This window comes from Apis mellifera, linkage group LG1 (assembly GCF_003254395.2).
Source record: "Apis mellifera strain DH4 linkage group LG1, Amel_HAv3.1, whole genome shotgun sequence".
Taxonomy (NCBI): domain Eukaryota; kingdom Metazoa; phylum Arthropoda; class Insecta; order Hymenoptera; family Apidae; genus Apis; species Apis mellifera.
In genome coordinates this window covers 8527573-8545933 of record NC_037638.1, presented here as the reverse complement: position 1 = coordinate 8545933, position 18361 = coordinate 8527573, and the positions used below count along the sequence as shown (strand labels likewise).

The 18361-nt window shown below is 40.5% G+C and overlaps 3 protein-coding genes across 13 annotated transcripts in view; 1 reads left to right on the top strand and 2 right to left on the bottom strand.

The window, feature by feature from the left end:
- LOC410732 (3-phosphoinositide-dependent protein kinase 1) overlaps window positions 1-10997 on the top strand; it is a 468203-nt gene extending 457206 nt beyond the window's left edge. For all 3 annotated transcript variants that reach the window (XM_026443702.1, XM_016914491.2, XM_006567943.3), the window contains 3 exons: window positions 4537-4782; window positions 5056-6465; window positions 6549-10997. In XM_026443702.1, the coding sequence (XP_026299487.1) occupies window positions 4537-4782; window positions 5056-6465; window positions 6549-6659 (1767 nt within the window). In that variant the 3' untranslated portion in view covers window positions 6660-10997. The remainder of the gene's footprint in view (window positions 1-4536; window positions 4783-5055; window positions 6466-6548) is intronic.
- Window positions 10998-11261: 264 nt separating this feature from the next.
- Window positions 11262-12732, bottom strand: LOC408601 (aprataxin). The gene is made up of 4 exons (XM_006567941.3): window positions 12627-12732; window positions 11890-12198; window positions 11661-11794; window positions 11262-11574 (listed from the first exon to the last, which is right to left on the bottom strand). The coding sequence occupies exons 2-4, from the start codon at window positions 12177-12179 to the stop codon at window positions 11414-11416; spliced, it is 585 nt and encodes a 194-aa protein (XP_006568004.1). The 5' UTR covers window positions 12180-12198; window positions 12627-12732; the 3' UTR covers window positions 11262-11413.
- Window positions 12733-12922: 190 nt separating this feature from the next.
- Window positions 12923-18361, bottom strand: part of LOC408602 (MKL/myocardin-like protein 2) — a 285759-nt gene continuing 280320 nt past the window's right edge. For 7 of the 9 annotated variants that reach the window (XM_026444045.1, XM_026444047.1, XM_026444016.1 and 4 more), the window contains 3 exons: window positions 17642-18258; window positions 17036-17551; window positions 12923-16946 (listed from right to left, as the gene is read on the bottom strand). In XM_026444045.1, the coding sequence (XP_026299830.1) occupies window positions 16593-16946; window positions 17036-17551; window positions 17642-18258 (1487 nt within the window). In that variant the 3' untranslated portion in view covers window positions 12923-16592. The remainder of the gene's footprint in view (window positions 16947-17035; window positions 17552-17641; window positions 18259-18361) is intronic. The other 2 variants (XM_026444029.1, XM_026444019.1) reach the window with 2 other exon arrangements.

Sequence of the window (18361 nt, the reverse complement as noted above, 5' to 3'; positions counted from 1 at the left end):
AAAATTTATATTTGTATATGAAAAAAAATATTTACAATAGAAGAAATAATCGATAAGAAGGAAAAATTTATTTTTCGTGCCTGTCGAAGTTATCGACTAAGCACAGCGTGTATCGGTCATCATCTCTGTATTTCGGCAATGGAAACAAATTGACGGGAATGGTGGAAAGTATCGAGTCATCGGGAATCTCGAGAACGGTTCAAACGCGATACACGTGAACTTGGAGTGATCGCAAAATTCCGCTACACTCGAAAGAGACTCGAAAGGGGAGCGAGGGGGAGAGAGAGAGAGAGAGAGAAAAAGAAGGAAAGAGGGAGTGAGTGAGAGATCGTTGGGTAATGCTCATCGAGGTCCGCGACCGAAAAAACATGTTTGGATCGTCTGCGTGTTTATACGATAGGATGTGAAAGCAAACAATTTTGTGGCCGTGTTGGTCACAACGTAGCTCGATCTTTGTCGATGCCGTGCTTATCTTTCGATGGTACTCGAGAAGGAAAAATAAAAAACTCGAACGATCGCGAGCGTCTACGGCTCATGATCAATTGTTTTAATGACACAGGATGCTTTTCAAATATACGCTGTATATCAAATAATGTTTTCTCGAACGGCTACGACGTAGCGTCTCTCGATGTAATCATCGATGTGTGTAAATATTTCGCGCGCAAGATCGATTGTCCTCTATAACACTCGTAATTTTAATTGGTTATATCATTCGTCATAATATGATATATATATATATACATTCGATTGATGTTGTTTACAATTTGTTCTTTATTTCATAAGTTTGTGCAATATATATATGGTACATTTTTCTTCTGTCACTAGTAAACAACTGAGTAGAATCCTTCCCAATTAATTACCTCTTCTGCTAATTTCATATAACTCGTATTATACAATTCGTACAATTCTTTTAATATAACGAACATTCCTGTGGCATTTTTGTTTTCTCTTGCACGTTAGTGGCAAATGTACAAATCGCACTGCTTCTTTTAGAGCTTTTTTAGAGCTTTTTTTTTTTAAACCAATAAGACAACAATAACTATAGTACAAAGATTAGAAATGTTATTGTTGCACTCTCTGTGAAGCGACAAAGTCGGAATACAATATTCGAGAACGACTGTCGCTTTTTTTTTGTTCGATGCTGATTCTCATCCACTTGTTTGTGCAAATAGTAGACGCATATACGCGCTATATCTTAGGGATAGTAACGAACAATATACGAATACACTTGTTTATATCTAATTAGCGCTTTGGTAATTAAACGAGCTCGTGTAAATAAACAAAGATCAAGTACACGAGCGTAAAAGAGCTCGCTTAGAACATTAATTCTCTAGGCTGAGAAATCGGGCTTGCTGGAAAATCGACGCCGTTCCTCTCTCGAGACCCTTTTATTAGTCTCTCTAGAACAGGCAGCTCGGGCCGTGGCGTGTTCCAATTTAGTCGCACAGCCCGCGCGCGACACGTTTCTCAGCGTCTGCGAATGCAAAACATCTCATTCACGGGCAAAAGTGCTGGCCGCCTGCGCCAATAGGCGTAGTCCCTTCTGGTAGCCGGCAAAAAACTTGATGCGACGGAGTGGGGGTACACGATCATTGCTCTCCGTCTCTTTCCGTCGCCCTTCGTGCTCGTCTTCTCGTCCTCGTCTGGTGTGCGTGTCTCTATGTGTGTGTGCGAGCGCTAAGGGAAAGGAGAAAAGAGAGGAAAGTGTCGCGTACCATCGTCAGAGGGCAGCACTCGACAGGCTGCAAGAAAAACATAACCTCGCGAGCTTAGAGCGAGAGAGGCGGAGAAACGAAGGAGCGTTTACAAGGCGCGCGGATAGAGAATGCGCTTGTCCACGAGGGAAAGAGACGAGACGAGCAAGGCTAAAATTAGAATGTCCGTTGGAATGTTGCTGGGTTGTGTGTACAGGGTGATTCAGCAATCGCAGGAGGATAGAGAGAATTAAACCGCGAGGGAATGAGAGAGACGAGGAGTTTAACGGACGCCCGCGAGATATACGTTATACGTTTTTTAGATTGATCGATCATTGTACGTATTTCGAATTTCATCTTCCGCAAAACTTCTCCATTACGTGTTATCTCGTTTCTTCTCAATCATTTCCCATCTCACGATGGGATTATTATTTCTTGCGTCGATCCCTTTCTCGCGTTTCCTTCTCGAAATTTGTTCCAGATAGAATGTGTCGCAAGGTCATCGACGAATCGAAATGATGCATGGCCGCAAAAAAGGTTATTGTTCACACGACTAACACCACTCGTCCAAGTCGATGAGGTTGAAAGCGCGCGCATGCAGCTATATATCTACGTGAGAGCGGTTTATTTTAAACGGAGCGCGCTCTCTCTGATACTCTTGAACGGTATATATCTACGATCTAAGCAAATTGCGAGGTCGTAGTGGAACGTTAGTCGGTATATCGATTATCCGAGTCCCCTCTTCGCTCGAGACTTCTCTCCTTGATATCTAGCGATCGACGTTGCTCTCTATCCTGCGGTATCCGTCGGTGGTTATCCCCCTTGCTTGCTACATAGTGAGGGAGGGAGAGAGAGAGAGTAGGAGGTAGAAGGAGAGGGTGAGAGAAGTAGACGAGTGTCAGGGGACCAAGGAATAGATAAGCAAATAAATAAACTAGCGGGGCAAAGCGAAAGCCAGCCAGCCAAGCAGAGGGAGTAGTAGGGCTGCTGTTGGGTGGCTCTCGGGCAAATGCTCGACGAGGTCGACGTCCTGACACGGATGGTTGACGCCGTGGGGCCCGCCTCGTAACCGGCCTGGAAAGAAGAACGAGGAAAGGTAGATAAAGAAGATGAAAGAAAGGGCCTTGCCGACTTGCGTTTTCATCGTCTAAATATAAATCCGTCCTTCTCTCGCTCACGCTCTCTTTTCTCATCCTCTGTTGCCGCCGCAAATTCCTTGATTAATTCGTCGAAATTTTTCTCAACTATTGATATATTGGCAACACCATAATCACCCTGTAATAATTATTTAAACGATTCCTTGCGAAATTTACGAGGAATTTAAATATGAGAGAGAAATATTCAACGTTGTATATGATCTTCTTTCGTTTCCTTATTTCTTCGACATTTTCTTTATAAAAGAAAAAAAGATGGATTCCAGATGAGTAAAAAAATGTTATTTTATCATCAACGATCTTTATTCAAACCTTATCCTCCCAAATCTTTTTTCGCTTTGTAGATGGCATCCTTTTTCTATCACCGGATACCCTCTGTCGCTCATTTTTCGGCAACGGGGCGTCTCGTTAAGAGTCGTCGTCGTCGTCGTCGATATTTACCCGCGCCGTTGGCAAAAGGTTTCTCGCAACGCGCATTTCCTGCGCGTCTTTCGCTCGGCGAAAAGCTTGTTTGGGGAGTCAACCGGTGTGCAGGTTTGGGAAACGGTCAAAGACCGTTCCCCGTTGAAGCGTGTAGTAGTGGGAAAGGAGGGAAGGTCAGAGAAGAAAGGAGAGCATTTCGACGGAGGATCATCCGGATTCTCTTGTTCGAGGATGAGAACTTGTTCCTTTCTTTTGTAACGGCCATGGTATAACGCGAGAGATCCGTCTTTGGACGGAAGTACACAATGGCGATGGGAGGAAGGAAGCGGCGAGAGAAAGGGGCGCGATCGTCTTTCGGACCGGAAACGAAGCGATCACCGCTTAAAAATCATCCTCATCGTATGCGTGTACAGCGAAATCCTTTTTCTCTCTCTCTCTCTCTCTCTTTTTCTCCCCTACGAAATCCATTGAATTTCGTCATTGTCAAAAAGTATCTGCCGATTCTTTGACACACAGCTGCCTCTTCTTTATGTAAAGATAAGAAACATCCGTTAAAAAATGCATGTATCGTGTTGATCGTGTCAACGATGCGGTAGAAAGTCGGTTTTTTTTCGGATTACGCAATCCGTGAAATAATAGATAATCGGAGTCATGGCCGAATCGCGCGCAGCCTTGATCTTCGAACACGCACTTCGAATACGAGAGTGAAGCAAACTCTGTGACGTTTTCGGCCGCTTTCGATTTTGGCACGGAATCGTCACCAGGTGGTTGGTGAAGAGAACGATTGACGATTAAACGATTGACGAGTCCGTCATCCTGACCTGCACGACACGGCCACGTGTCGGTTATGATGACGTCACTTCCGGCGCTTGATTTCCTGGTACCGGACGATCGTTAGCGGATGAGAAGAGTTAAGTGGCCGGACACGAGTTCATGCCTCCTTGCGCCCCACCACTTCGCGATTGGAACGCTTTTGTATCTTGCAGAAAATTGACGCCTCGAAACGAAACGCGAGCGTAACTGCCGCCAGTGGCCTAACTACTTCGTTGCTTACCACTGCAGCAAAGTCTCTACGAAACTAAAGCCAAGAATTTGGCGCTTAGAGCGAGGACCTTTTTTTATTTTCTAAAAAAAGAAATAATAATAAAATAAAAAAGAATCGGAGAAAAAGCTTCGTACCCGCGTGGGTTTAACTCGTGGATATACTGCGCGTAAAGTAAATATAAATACGGTGGATAATTAAGTGGTTGGCGTTTCCGTTGCAGCGTGTGGCGAACCAGGCGCTTACCGTTTCGCCACAGCCGGCAGTAACGGTGGAGGGGCCGGTGTCCAAAATGTCTCCACCAACGAACGACGTGACCAATGGTGTGGTAGCGCCACCCAACACCCTGGCGCCCCGGGTTTCACCGACCACGAACCCGGCCCTCACCACCATCAACCCGCCAACGCACAAGCGGACTCCCAAGGACTTCATCTTTGGCAAGGCGATCGGCGAGGGGAGCTTCTCCACCGTAAGTGTATTATCCCGTTAACTCGATTAAATCATTAAGAGACCTCCCCCTCCGAATTACCACCATGGGATGAGAGAAGAAAAGATGGGGAAGGAGCGTCTCACATCCCCCTCTCGAATTCTCTCGGTGCGATTCCTCTCTCCAAAATTTTTCCCTTATTACGGAAGGAAAGTTTCTCTCGAAACTTTTTCCAACGCGGATCTTTTCCTTTCTCTTCGCGAGCTGTGTACGAACTCTGCATCTCGATCTAACATATTGTCGATGATTTCGCAGGTTTACCTGGCCAAGGATATCCACACCGGGAAGGAGTACGCGATCAAGGTGTGCGACAAACGTCACATCATCAAGGAGAAGAAGACGGAGTACGTGAAGCGAGAGAAGGAGGTGTTGAACATGCTCGCGGGCGCGAAGCACTCGTTCGTGCGCCTGTTCTGCACCTTCCAAGACGTGGAAAGACTCTATTTCGTCCTGTCCTACGCGAAGAACGGTGAGCTGTTGCCGTACATCAACAAGGTTGGCTCGTTCGACATCGAGTGTACCAAGTTCTACTCGGCGGAGATCCTTCGCGCGCTCGAATACCTCCACGGCCTGGGGATCATCCATCGCGATCTCAAGCCGGAGAATATATTGTTGGACGAGAAGATGCACGTGCTCATCACCGATTTCGGTAGCGCCAAGATCCTCAAGGACCCGGAGACGGTGACGCATCCCGCGGCCGACGAGTCGCAGCAACAGCAGCAGCAGCAACAACAACAACAACAACAGCAGCAGCAACAACCGTTCCGAAGAGAACGCAGGGGCTCGTTCGTTGGCACGGCCCAATACGTGTCGCCCGAGCTGTTGACCGATAAGACGAGCAGAGCGTCCGATCTCTGGGCCCTCGGCTGCATAATCTACCAGATGGTCGCCGGCCTGCCCCCCTTCCGCTCCAGGAGCGAGTACATGATATTCCAAAAAATCCTGAAGCTCGAGTACGAGATCCCGGATGGATTTTGCGAGCTGGCGAGATCCCTCGTCAGTCGGCTGCTGGTGCTCGAGCCATCGCAGAGATTGGGCGCGCAGGACGAGCACGGAGCCGGTTACCCGAGCATAAGGGCGCATCCGTTCTTCGAGGGTGTCGACTTCGAGACCCTTCACGAGCAGACACCGCCCCCGATATACCCCTACCTACCCGGCACGTCGGAGAACGAGGAGCTGAGGTCGCAGTACAGGGTTCCCGACCACCTGGAGCCCGGCCTCGACGACAAACAGTTGACGAGGCTTCTCGGCCTGGGAATCGGCGAGGACGACGACGACGACGACGACGAGGACACGGCCACGACCGAGCGCGAGAGACCCGCGCAGACGAGCACCGTCGTGTGCGAGAAGCCGAGGAGGACCAAGATCACGACAAGCAGCGACGGTAACATCGCCGACCTGTCGCCGGAGGAGATCAGGAACCGATTGGAGAAGCAACGCGCCTCCAACCAGTGGGACGGTTTCGTCGAGGGAAATTTGATATTGAAGCAAGGGTTCGTCAACAAAAGGAAAGGGCTGTTCGCAAGACGGAGAATGCTCCTGCTCACCACCGGGCCACACCTTTACTACGTTGATCCTGTGAACATGGTGCTCAAGGGGGAAATACCCTGGAGTCCGGAGCTTAGGGTCGAGCCAAAGAGCTTCAAAATTTTCTTCGTCCACACGGTGAGTGTCTTTTTCTTTTTCTTTATCTTCTGTATCCTCGTTTCATGGAGATTTAATTTAATCTTTCGTATCTCGTCTCACAGCCGAACAGAACGTATTATCTGGAAGATCCCGAGGGATTCGCATTGGAATGGTGTAGAGCGATAGAGAATATGCGAGTCCATTACTACGGCCTGCAGGAGTCCACCGCTTAAACAGAAGACTGATGAACGGAAATCGTTTCGGATGGAACAGAGAGCGAATCGTTTCACCGATTACGGTAATCGCAATGTCCGCGGGATTCGATCGCGGATATATATATATCATTATATCCGTTATTCGTGGCCAGAGGAGGAGGCGTTTCGTATAGATCGTTTGTTAGCATTGTAAACTCGGCGTTAGGAGGGATTACATTCTAGGATAGGTTTAGCGTTCTCTCTAACGCTTTCCAAGCGTTATGTGTACAGTTTAGGAAAAATTTTCTAGGTAAAAAAAATTCAATGTGTCGGCGGCCCTCTCTCATCTGATCAAGCTCAAGAGGGAAGCTTACTCTGCGAGAAGAGAAGAAAAAGCGTATCGAAATCGTGCAGTTACACATCTTTTTTTTTTGTTTCTCTCTTCACTAATTGTATTTGTCGTTTTGCTATTTATTGTCGAACTCGGATGAACTTGATTGAGAAAAAAGGCTGCACGGCGTCTCTTAGCGCGTGAATTTACACGGGGAATAGCGAAATTTAGTAGCCAAGGTTTTTAGCTGTGTTGTGTATTCATTCGCACAGCGTTTGAGCGCTGCCGTACGGTGTGACGTAACGTTCGTGATCGAGGTCGCCTGATCCTTTACTTTCGTTTACTAGAGAAAGGGAAATAAAACTGTTCTTCATCCGCGCGAAATTTCGTTTAAATATTCATGATACGTAATCGAAACATCACAATCACAAAATTTTAATCGGGGGTTAAACCTCTGGATGCTTCGTAAATATTTAAGAAAAGAAACGAGGAAAAATAGCGTGTATCTGGTTGGACTATGAGACGAAGATTATTAAATATAGATTATAAGATATGAATGAAAATCAGGTATGCATCGATCACGCGCGTTTATATCAACAGCAGCGTGTAGCAATTTTGTTCCAAATATAGTCAAAATTAATATAGGAAAAATTACAGACGAGTTTTTTTTTTAGAATCGACAGCAACGCGAGAGAGCATGTAAATTGTCTGCTCGCTGTCGATTCATCGACAAATCTAGAATGTCAATTTATATAGTCGAAGTTAATCAAAAAAAAGGAAAAGAAAAAAAGGAAAAAAAAAAAAGAAAAAAAAAAGGGAAAAAAAAAAGAAAAAAATGCAGTGGGGACAACATTGCCGCTTTGCAGCTTTAATAAACAATTTACGTTGCCTGAAAGAGGGATTCCCGGAATTTTGCGCGTTGTTCCGTCGAATCTCTTTGCTCTCTTCATATTACAGTATTCTTCTCGTTATTCGTTACCCCTTTTTTTTCTTCTCGATACGTTGTAAATATTAGCGCGATTTCACGAAGAGCAGGCTTCGTAAAAATACATATATCAATTGTATACATATAGTTCTATATATATATATATATGTATATATATTTATATATACATATATATATATATATATATATTTGTAAGTACAAAGATCGTTGTCCGACCACGGCGTTTTTTCCATTCGTTTCTTAGTTCGATTTACTTTGTCTCCAATCTGGCCCTCGCGGACACGATCGAATTAAATGTGTGTATAGCCGGGAACTATATAGAGAAGGACAGTGTTTAGATCTTAATCGGGAGAGAAATAAATTTTTAGTAATTTTGTTTAAAAACGGAGGATGGAAGAAATTAGTATTTGTTGTACAAAAAGAAGAAAAAAGGGGGGGGAAAAAAAAAAGAAAAGCGGTGGAGATTGGGAAGAAATTTTCTCTTCCCGTTGGAAGACTTGGTGAAACTTGGGAATGTGACCTTATGAATTAAGTAGATAGGTAATAGAATCGTCTAAAAAGAAAAAAAAAAAGGATAGCTTTAAGAGTAGTAACCCCGTATAGATTTGCGAGAATCACACACACACACACACGCACACACACATACACGGAAACACATACACCATCAGCATCACACTCGTTGCGTTCTAAACTATTGTCGTTGTCATTCTTACACTATAATTTTTTTTTTTTTTTCCTAGTATTTAGTAAAGCTATTACGATCGTATCGTTAAGCGATATTAATTAACTGTTTCATCGTATTACAAAACGTATAAGTATTTTTTTTTTTCCCCTCGTAATTGTCGACGTGTATTTAAGTAGTAAACGGTTCTGTTTCTCTTCCTTTCTTTTCTTTTCTTTTCTTTTCTTTTTTTTTTCTTTCCTTTTTTTTTCTTTTTCATTTTTTTTCTCTCACGCGCGATCTTTTGTTAATTTATTATTATTCGCCGTACACACGTCCTGCGTTATTATTTATTTTTTTTTTTTTTATCGTTTACGTTTCCGCGTTAGATCACACGCCTCGTTTACGCGTAGATCACATACAGACTTAGTACTACTACTACTACTACCGCTGCCACCACTGCGATCATTATTATTAGTGCTATTACTATTACTGTGTCCATTTACTATTGCTATTATATTATCATTGTTGCATACGTAGATACACGTATACGTATGCGTGCGCGTCACACGTGTATATGCGTATGCGCGTGTTTATAATGCGTTCTGTAAACTTATATTATTACTATCTCCTCTTTAGATGTAATTTTTAGATACTTTGTAAATAATACTGCCAATTTATCGCGCATCGACTTCCGAAACGCTATGTTCGTTCCTCTCTTCGTGCGTGACCAAGTCGTGGCCAAACCGTGTACGATACAGCTGTATATTATCTATACATAAATATTCTATATATACATATATATTATATATATATAAAAAAAGGTATATATATATACACACACACATACATAGATGCATACAGTTATATAAAATATTTATGAATTGTGAATAGTAGTTAGGGAAATCGTGTATAAACGTTCGTTAAACGTAGGTTATAGGCCGAATACGCGCTTAGGTTAAAATAAAAACTTTGTTGACGTTACCTTCGCCACGACTCGATCGCGCCAATTTCATCGTACGTTGTACTATAAAGGCATCCATATCTCACCATCTCCTCGCGATAATTAGACGAGACATAAACAGGGTATTCGAGGAAGGGATTCGATGGGGGGGGGGGAATGGTTTGGTCGTCGTGCCTGCGAAGCTGCACGAGTATGCTCGAAATAATGGCGATCCGTTTACGGATCGGCATTGTCCTTGTGCCCAGTGGCTTTCCAAAATGACCGCTTTTGGCGTGCCGCGTACGGTGCTTGCGGGCGAAAACGGGGCGCGCAGGCTCGACGATCGTCCACTCTCTCTCTCTCGTCGTTTCTTTCTCTTCAACTAGTGAGAATCGATCGCGAGGAGGTTATCCGATAGTTGTTGTCGTCGTTGATTTCCCTTCTTTCCATTTCCTATCTATTCCTTCATCCGTGCGGAATAGCGTCTCGGTAGTATTTAGATAAAATGAAGCATCTTGACGCGGTCTTTCTGTCGAAAACGAAAGCATATTGTGCGTCGAGGGCGTTCTCAAAATTTCGAGAGGCGTGCGAAATATTGCTTTATCAGAGAAGAAACGCTTCAATCGTTCACGGTCAAGTCCGATGTTATAGTTCCTCGTTGCCCCGACGCAATTGTTTCCTTTTCGAAGAAAGAACGCGTTCGATGATCCTATCATCGATCTTGGGAACCGTTTTTAATCGCGGATCGGTGATACGGTGTGCGGCACTTCTGCGTTTCCATTGTTGTAAACTTTGCAGGTTCTACGTTTTATGCAGACGTTGCAAACTTTCAGATGGAAATGTATATATATATATATATATATATATTTTTTTTTTTTTCCTAAGCGCCGACTCCTATCGAGGGGAAAGGGTTAGTCGCTTTTATTAAATAGTTTTCCGTCGGTTTTGGAGACTGGTCTTGAGATTCCTAACCTCAAAGGGCGACGCTTACCTCCTTTTTTTTTTTTTATTATTATTATAGTTCACTTACTCTAGCTGAACTTAACAAAAAATCTCTAGTGTGTTTGTTGAGAGGCGTTCGACGTGAAAGAATATAGCTAATTTAATTTATACGCTCGGAAGAGAAAAAAATACTTAAAAAATCGAGAACATGTGTATGTAAAGAAAAAAAGAAAGAAAGAAAGAAAGAAAACATTCGAATACACTGTATGTAAATCACGCAAGCAATAACAACAAGGCCTTGCGATCATTCAAATGCCTACCGTTTCGGCGTAATAAGGACGGTTCAACTATTAATTGCAGTATTACTAAATGTATACAGACTAAAATACACTTACACGCCAATACCTACACAACAATTTACGTATACACACTAAATACTTCACACTTGGATAAGAAGACTCTGTAAATAGTTAGCACGTAATTGATATTATAGGCGACAAACCTATTAATATTAACATCAAATTTATTTATAGTAAATTTTCCGAAATATCGTATATATTTGTGTTATTAATCAACACGACCTTTCCTATCCTGATTTTATCATCAATTATAATCAACTAATTATAATTGATTTATTATAATTAATTTCGAATAGTCTTGCTTTTATATTTTAAATTATACGAAAAGATTCTCTTAATAAATTTTTGGTAAGTATATACAGAATGGAGTATTTATTTATATTACAATTATTGTACACTGCATACTAGTTACAATATTTAAGATAATATTAATATTAACCCATAAGTTGCATAAGAATATTTTTGATCATTGAACCGAGATATAACTTAAAGAATTACAGAAAAACACGTCTAGTTATATGAATAATTTATTTCGTTTAAATTATCCTGCGTGCTACATTGACGGTAGCGATCCCCTTAATGTGTTAAAGTCGAAAGATTTTTCTTTAAATTTAATCGGATAAATGTATTAACAAATGTCTTTTTAAGTCCGGCATATTTTTTGGAGAGGCTGGACATTTGTGACATTTCAACGGTGTGTTCAGATACTGCGCACTTTCCTCGGATTTCAACTTTTTTAATTCACCTTTCTCGCGCAACTGATTACAAATATCTGTAATTTGTAAAAAATAAAATATGTGTTTTTAAAAATGATATGTTTCTTTTTTTTTTTTTTTAAAAATAGAGATATATATTTACCTGTTGAATGCAGAAAGAAAGGTGTTGTAAATGAATTCCAATGATATTTGGTCTTTAGACAAGGACTATTAAAATCAGTACTTATTACATGCAAATGTAATCTGTGCATGCTTGGTACAGCATGATATCCGATACTGCGTAAAAATAATATAAGTATTATAAGTATATGTAGTATACTTATAATAACTTAATTTTAATGATATTAAATATAAATAATATCTATACATACAGGAATTCAAATTCCTTATGTTCTTTAGTTAAATCTTCAGCAATAGCATGCATATGTAATAATAAATCTTCATTTTCTTTTTTTACATGCCACAATGATGGAATATCTATTTTTGGTATGATTAAATAATGATTTTGAGCTTTTGGATATTTGTCTTTAATGACAATTATTTTATCATCTTCTTTTACTTTGTATCGAGGATCTTCCATAGAAACAAGTAAGCCTGTCGCCCAATGATGCTTCTTAGGGGCTGTTGCATCACTTGATGTCACTTTTGGTTTGCGTTTCATTGTTATTTTTTGATTGTCACTTTCAACAAATTGTAATTTTTACTATAATATATACTCACACAATGAAACAAATTTTAGGTAATTTGTCCTTTTTAAAAATAGCATAATGCAATACTATAAATAATAAAATACCAAAGTATGGAAGAATATATATAATTAATTTAATGTTTTTAATTTATTGTTTTATAATTATATTATAACTTGATTCACTTGACAAAAAAATATAAAGACTTAAAACAATTATCAATCAAAAGTATTTTTTAGTAATTTTATACTAAAATAAATTAGTGTATAAAGATCAAAGAGGTTATGTTTGTGATATGATGTGCATTATGAGATATAATACATTGATAATTATATGAAAATCGATTACGTTTTATTTGGAAAAATATTGTGCGCACATAATCACTATACATGTTTATAAATTTTCATGTCTTTTGCACTTACTCGATTTTATTCTACTTTATCTTTCAAAGTGCGAAATAAAGTTACTTCAGTTTGACATTTATGTATAGATCAACTATCATTCGAACTTATTTAATGCGCATGAGTGTGCACATGCGCATTTAGATAGTTTTTAAATTTATATTTATAAAAAAAAATTCTAAATACATGCAGTTTTAGGAATAAAAAGATTAAAAAAAATAATTTAAAAATGATTTTGAATCAAATGAATTTAAAATATATCACGATAAGGTAATAACTAAAACTACGATCGATGCAGAAATAAATAGCTTAGTGAATAACTTTAAATTTATTTATTTACTCAAATGGAAGGCAATCGATAAATTTGCAACAAATAAAAATAAATAACACTCTCTCTAGCAATAATTACGTGATCGTTACTTAAACGTACATTATTACAATAAATTCATAGATACTTAACAAAACTTATATCTTTTTCTTTTTCGCATGCTCATACAAAATATGTTCGTGTGATTGTATGTATGTGTGTTCGCGCGTACGCGTGTTTGTATTACATTATTTTTTTCACTTTCAGTACAATCTCATTTAGCTTGTTATTACAAGTATATGTCACAAAAATCCTATATACAGACGAGTTTCGTCCCGTAGAATTTTTAATCGCTTATTTTTTTTTATTTTTTTTTTTAATTGTTGTTTATATATTCATCCAACAATACTCATACGTTCATTATACAAACAAAGACACTTTCACGCGTCTCATGACAGACTATCAGATTCGCACAGCCTGACAAATCAATCAATCGATAGATTTCATGATTCATGATTCGAAGAAAATGAAATAATTACAGGATTGCAATGCTAAGCAACGATACGTTAAAAAAAAAAAAAAAAAAAAAAAGAAACAAAAAAGATGAGGGATCGTGCGCCGTATGCTGATCGATGTCATCATATGATGTCGTCCGCTCACTTGCAATCACTTATATACGCAACTGAGTTTCACAGTTGCTTTATCCTAAATAAATTCATACAAGCAAGCTCATTTCATGGACGACATATCGACAGCATTTAACGACTCTAATTTTACGTATGATACAATATTTTACAACACGATACAAACTTTTATTGTCATGGCAACGGGTGATATAATTATAATGACGAAGCGATACGCGGTGGCAAGGGGATTTTTGGCACGATTTTTTACCCCGATTATTCACCATGTTCTCTCCTTAATTTCCGTGCATATATTTTTCTATTTGCACGATTTGAACTTAAATGCAAAATTAATAGCGTAATCACAAAGTTATTTCTAACAATAATAATTTAATCGAACAAACAAAATAAATGGTACGAGATTCGATTTAAATGCATCGATTTTGAATTGACCGCGTAAAGATACGCGAGAGGGCACTGTAAGTCAGTAGTTCAATTATGGCGCGTGTGAAGTGTTACGCTCGAGTTTCGTGCCCAATATATTTCTTGTTTTATTAGCTCATTTTTACTTGTGATTACGTTGAAGAGTGAATTTCTTAAATAACTATTTAACAGATTGTTTTCGGAAAGTGATTTTCGTTGAAAAATGAGAATTATTTTGCGAAATATCGCAAAATAAAAATTACGAGTGATCGCTTGGCGGTTCTCTTCGAGGAGCATGGTGTCTCGGGGCCTCATGTGATGTTTCTCTATTGCATGTGAACGTTTGGAATGTTGCATATTTTTGCTGCTTCTTTGTGCGATATGGAGTGAACAATGATGGTATGTACTTTGCTCTGCCAAACTGCCACTTTTGATTGTGAAAATAGGGGATCATTTGAATCGATAAAGCAGTCTTTGCACCGTAAATTTGAATTCACTCATTTGTCCAGCAAACAATTAAATTGACATACTTGCTTTAATAGAAATAATATAAATTAAGATAATTTTGTTGGACTATAATGTAAAAGATTGCTTTGTGATTCAATTGTGACATTTTGAGGAAAATTTGATAGCTCTAAATGGGGTTTCAATTAGCACCATCGCTGATCACATACGCTAAAATCGTTTCGATGCACTCACATACACATTTTCACATACATTAATCACGCTAGGTAACATTGCATTCATTACATTCGCTCTTTATTACCGACTTAGGCAGTGCGATCCTTTATCGTTACGTCGGCGTACGAAGCCACTTGGTTCTGCAAAGAATGCCTCAGAAAAATGCAGGACTTTATGCTTTCTATTTTATGTTCATTTATAGTATAATAACACGAAACATAATAGAAAGTTTGTTTATTGTTATATAATATTGCATTATATGATATGATTCAATCATTATAAACATATATTGTTCCGAATTGGACATAACGCGAAATACAAAGTTAGGTTAGAAACTTCGGTGTTCGATCAATTAAAATTCTGAGACGAATTCTTCTTAACTTTTGCTCAAATATATGGACAAAAGCGCGGCTCGTGGTACGCGTAGCTTCGATCTCTTGCTCGTTTGAAAACATGGAATGTCACAAAAACAACAAAAAAGATTCGTAAAGGGAAACGAAAAAAACAGGAGAACCGCACAATACCCTGACATCGGTATACTTTTGTCCGCACCCATTCTGAAAATTTTTATGCGATTATTGATTAAAATATGTATGTGTAACCACTAACATCACATGCTCTGCCTTAGAAAAATTATGTATAGCTGTGCGGGAAAGCCGTCGAACTTTCTTCTTCCTTTTCTTTCTTTTTTTTTAATTATTTTTTTCTCCTTTTTACTTCTTCCAACGCATGTTTACTTTCGAACTCGGCATACAGCATTGTATTTTATATATATGCATATGTATACGTGTATATATATATACATACATATGTTCATATGTATATAACCGTTATGTATATATATATATATTTTTTTTCCGTAAAATAATTATCCCAATTATAACATTATAATTGAATACGGTTTCGTTTTGGAGAAATGGGGTTGACAGAAATGAGATTTGGATGAGGGAAGCATACGAGAAAAACATATACGCAGCTTTCCCGTTTTCCTGTTTAACACACACGCTATTCGCAGTTATTAAAACTCAAGCAACACACGACTGTAGACTGGATAGTAAAAACTAGCTAAAAACGCTCGTAAGGAAATTCTTTGGAGAATTTTGAAGATATCGTCGTTGTTGTCTTACTTCCACTTTGCGGGACGTAATCCGCTATTTCGTTTAGTGGCTCGTCCTCGCATATCTTTACCTTCGTTTCTTTCGAACGAACGATCGATCGAGATACGCGATATCGTTTTCCAGTGAAACCGTTTTTTTTTTTTTTGATCGTTATATCGATCTCGAGTAGCAACAACGATTACAGAAAATGATCCACACGATTCGAATGCTCGATCGATTCTACGAAACGAAAGAACGAATATTCCGTGCATTGGTACTCATACTGACCGAGGAAGACCAAAATATACGCGCATTCCCTACTGACAATTATCTTCTATCATAAAATCCCTTAGAAACGATTGCTTCGTGGTCTTGTTCTCACCCTTGTGCTTTCACGCTACGATCCTCTCGCAATTTTATGCACCTTTTTTTTTTTCCACGCTTATAAATTACTCACCTAGAATTTCGAAGTTCGATCGAAAATTATTACATAGCTAGTTATCCCTAATTTCTTTTTTTTTTTTTTCTTTTTTCTCTCGTAAGAAAGTTCTCCGCTCGATAAAACAAGTTATATAGCGTAAGTTTTTTTACTGTGTAAGTACAATTCTTTTCACGGGAAGTTGCACAGCGCCGGGGTCGCTGGAGAGAAGAATATCATCAGTCAGAGGCAAGCAACTGCAAAACGGTTCGTAAAAATGCACCAAGAGAAACAGTCACAGACTTAATCACAATACATAGCACTTGGCATTGCCGTTGGATCTGGTCTTTGCGCTTCGCTGGATCTTTTTTTTTTTTCTTTTTTTCGTTTCCCGTTGATTTAAGTACACAAGGCCGAGCTCCGAGGAAAAATCTCGGGCTAGGTCGCGAAGTCGACTTTGTCCCAGGTTAAAAGATCGGAGGACATCTTGAAGTCCGAGTCCTCCATGTTGAAGAGATCAAACGGATCTTGGCTACCGGCTAGGAGCGGGTCGTAAATGTCCGTGCCGCTCGACAAACTGGTCGGTGGCGCCGGTTGATGATTCGCCACTGTCGTGGAAGAAGTTGGGGGAGATTGGGGCATCAATGAATCGAGCCAATCCGGATCATCCATGTCCATGGGCATGTCGCCTATGTCCATCAACTCTTGAGGCGCTTCCATCTTCACGCCTAAGTCGCAATCCAATTGACTGAAATCCATCGTGTCCAAGGTCTCGAGGTCTAGCTCGAGTTCCTGAAATGTAAGTACACGTGCATTACCACCTCATCAATGATTTGATTTGAACAAGTATCTCGAATTGATTAACATCACCCGTTCGATACCTTAAGGTCTAAATTCGCGTTATCCGACGACGTTACTTCTTGAGGAGGTTGAGGGTCGGGCGAGGCTTGCTGATTCGACTGCGGGCTGAGTAGCATCGCGGCGTCCAGCTCGCCCTCCGTGTTTAACAGGTCTGTGTTGAACGAGGAGATCTCCTCTTGCTGCTGCAACTGTTGTAACGCGGTTGGCAGCTGTATAGAGAAAGTTGCCAGAGGCAAAGGAGGCGGTGGCGGTGGCGCCGGCGCCGGTGAACTCACGCAATCGCTCTGGGAAACCTCCATCGCGATGGGGCTGATCGGACTGATCGGACTAGCAGCGGCGAATACCAACGAGTGACTCTGACTATCGGCTGGCGCCGTGAACACCAAGTTTTGCTGTAGCTGTCTGTTGGGCGTAGTCGGCGTGGCCGGGTCCTGTGCGGCGCTCGGTGGTAATTCGCCATTCTTGATCAAGATCTCCAGCACGTCGTCCACCACTTGACTCTTGATATGACTTTTTTGAACCGGTTCAATTTTCACCTGAAACGGAATAGTGTTATTTAAGCTTGAACGAACAACAAATTCTTCTTCTTCTTCTTCTTTTATATTTGTAATGATATCATTTTTCACCTTTAACAGCTTGGCGGCTTCGTCGTACTGAGGTGGTGGCGGTTTTCCATCCTCTGCGTTAACAGTTTGTTGCTGCTGTTGTTGGGCTTGTGCCACCAACGCGCTCAGCAATGTCCCATTCAATTTCGTAGGTTTGGGTAGATTGAAAACTATCGCGGCAGGTATTTGAACCGTCGCGCTGTTCTTCGTCTGGTTCTTCTTGTTGTTAATCGCGGTCAAAGTGGAAGAGTCTAGAATGGCAGTAGTATTATTTGGCTGTGCCTGCAGGAACGCGGCGAGGCTAGCTTTCGCGTTCAACTGTTGGAACGTAGCGTGTTGCTGTTGCTGCGTCTGCTGTTGTTGTTGACTTTGCTGCTGCTGCTGTTGTTGTTGCTGCTGCTGCTGTTGCTGCTGCTGCTGCTGCTGCAAGTGCTGCAACTGTTGCAAATGTAGCGCCAGCTGCTGCTGCTGCATCTTGTTCTGTATATGTTGCTGCAGCACCAGCTTCTCAGCGTGAACCGTGGACGGTTGGGTCTGACGGATCTGCTGAAGTTGCTGTTGAGATTTGTACAATTCACGTTGCAACTCTTCTATCCGTTTCCTTTGCTCCTTGATTATGTCGTCTCCTGAAACACGGACTACAATCGTGAAAACACCGACGCGTGTCGCGCTCCGAAAAATTCGTTTCACGAAATTTTATCATCTTTACAACGATTGTAAATTCAGAAAAGAAGTTTTATA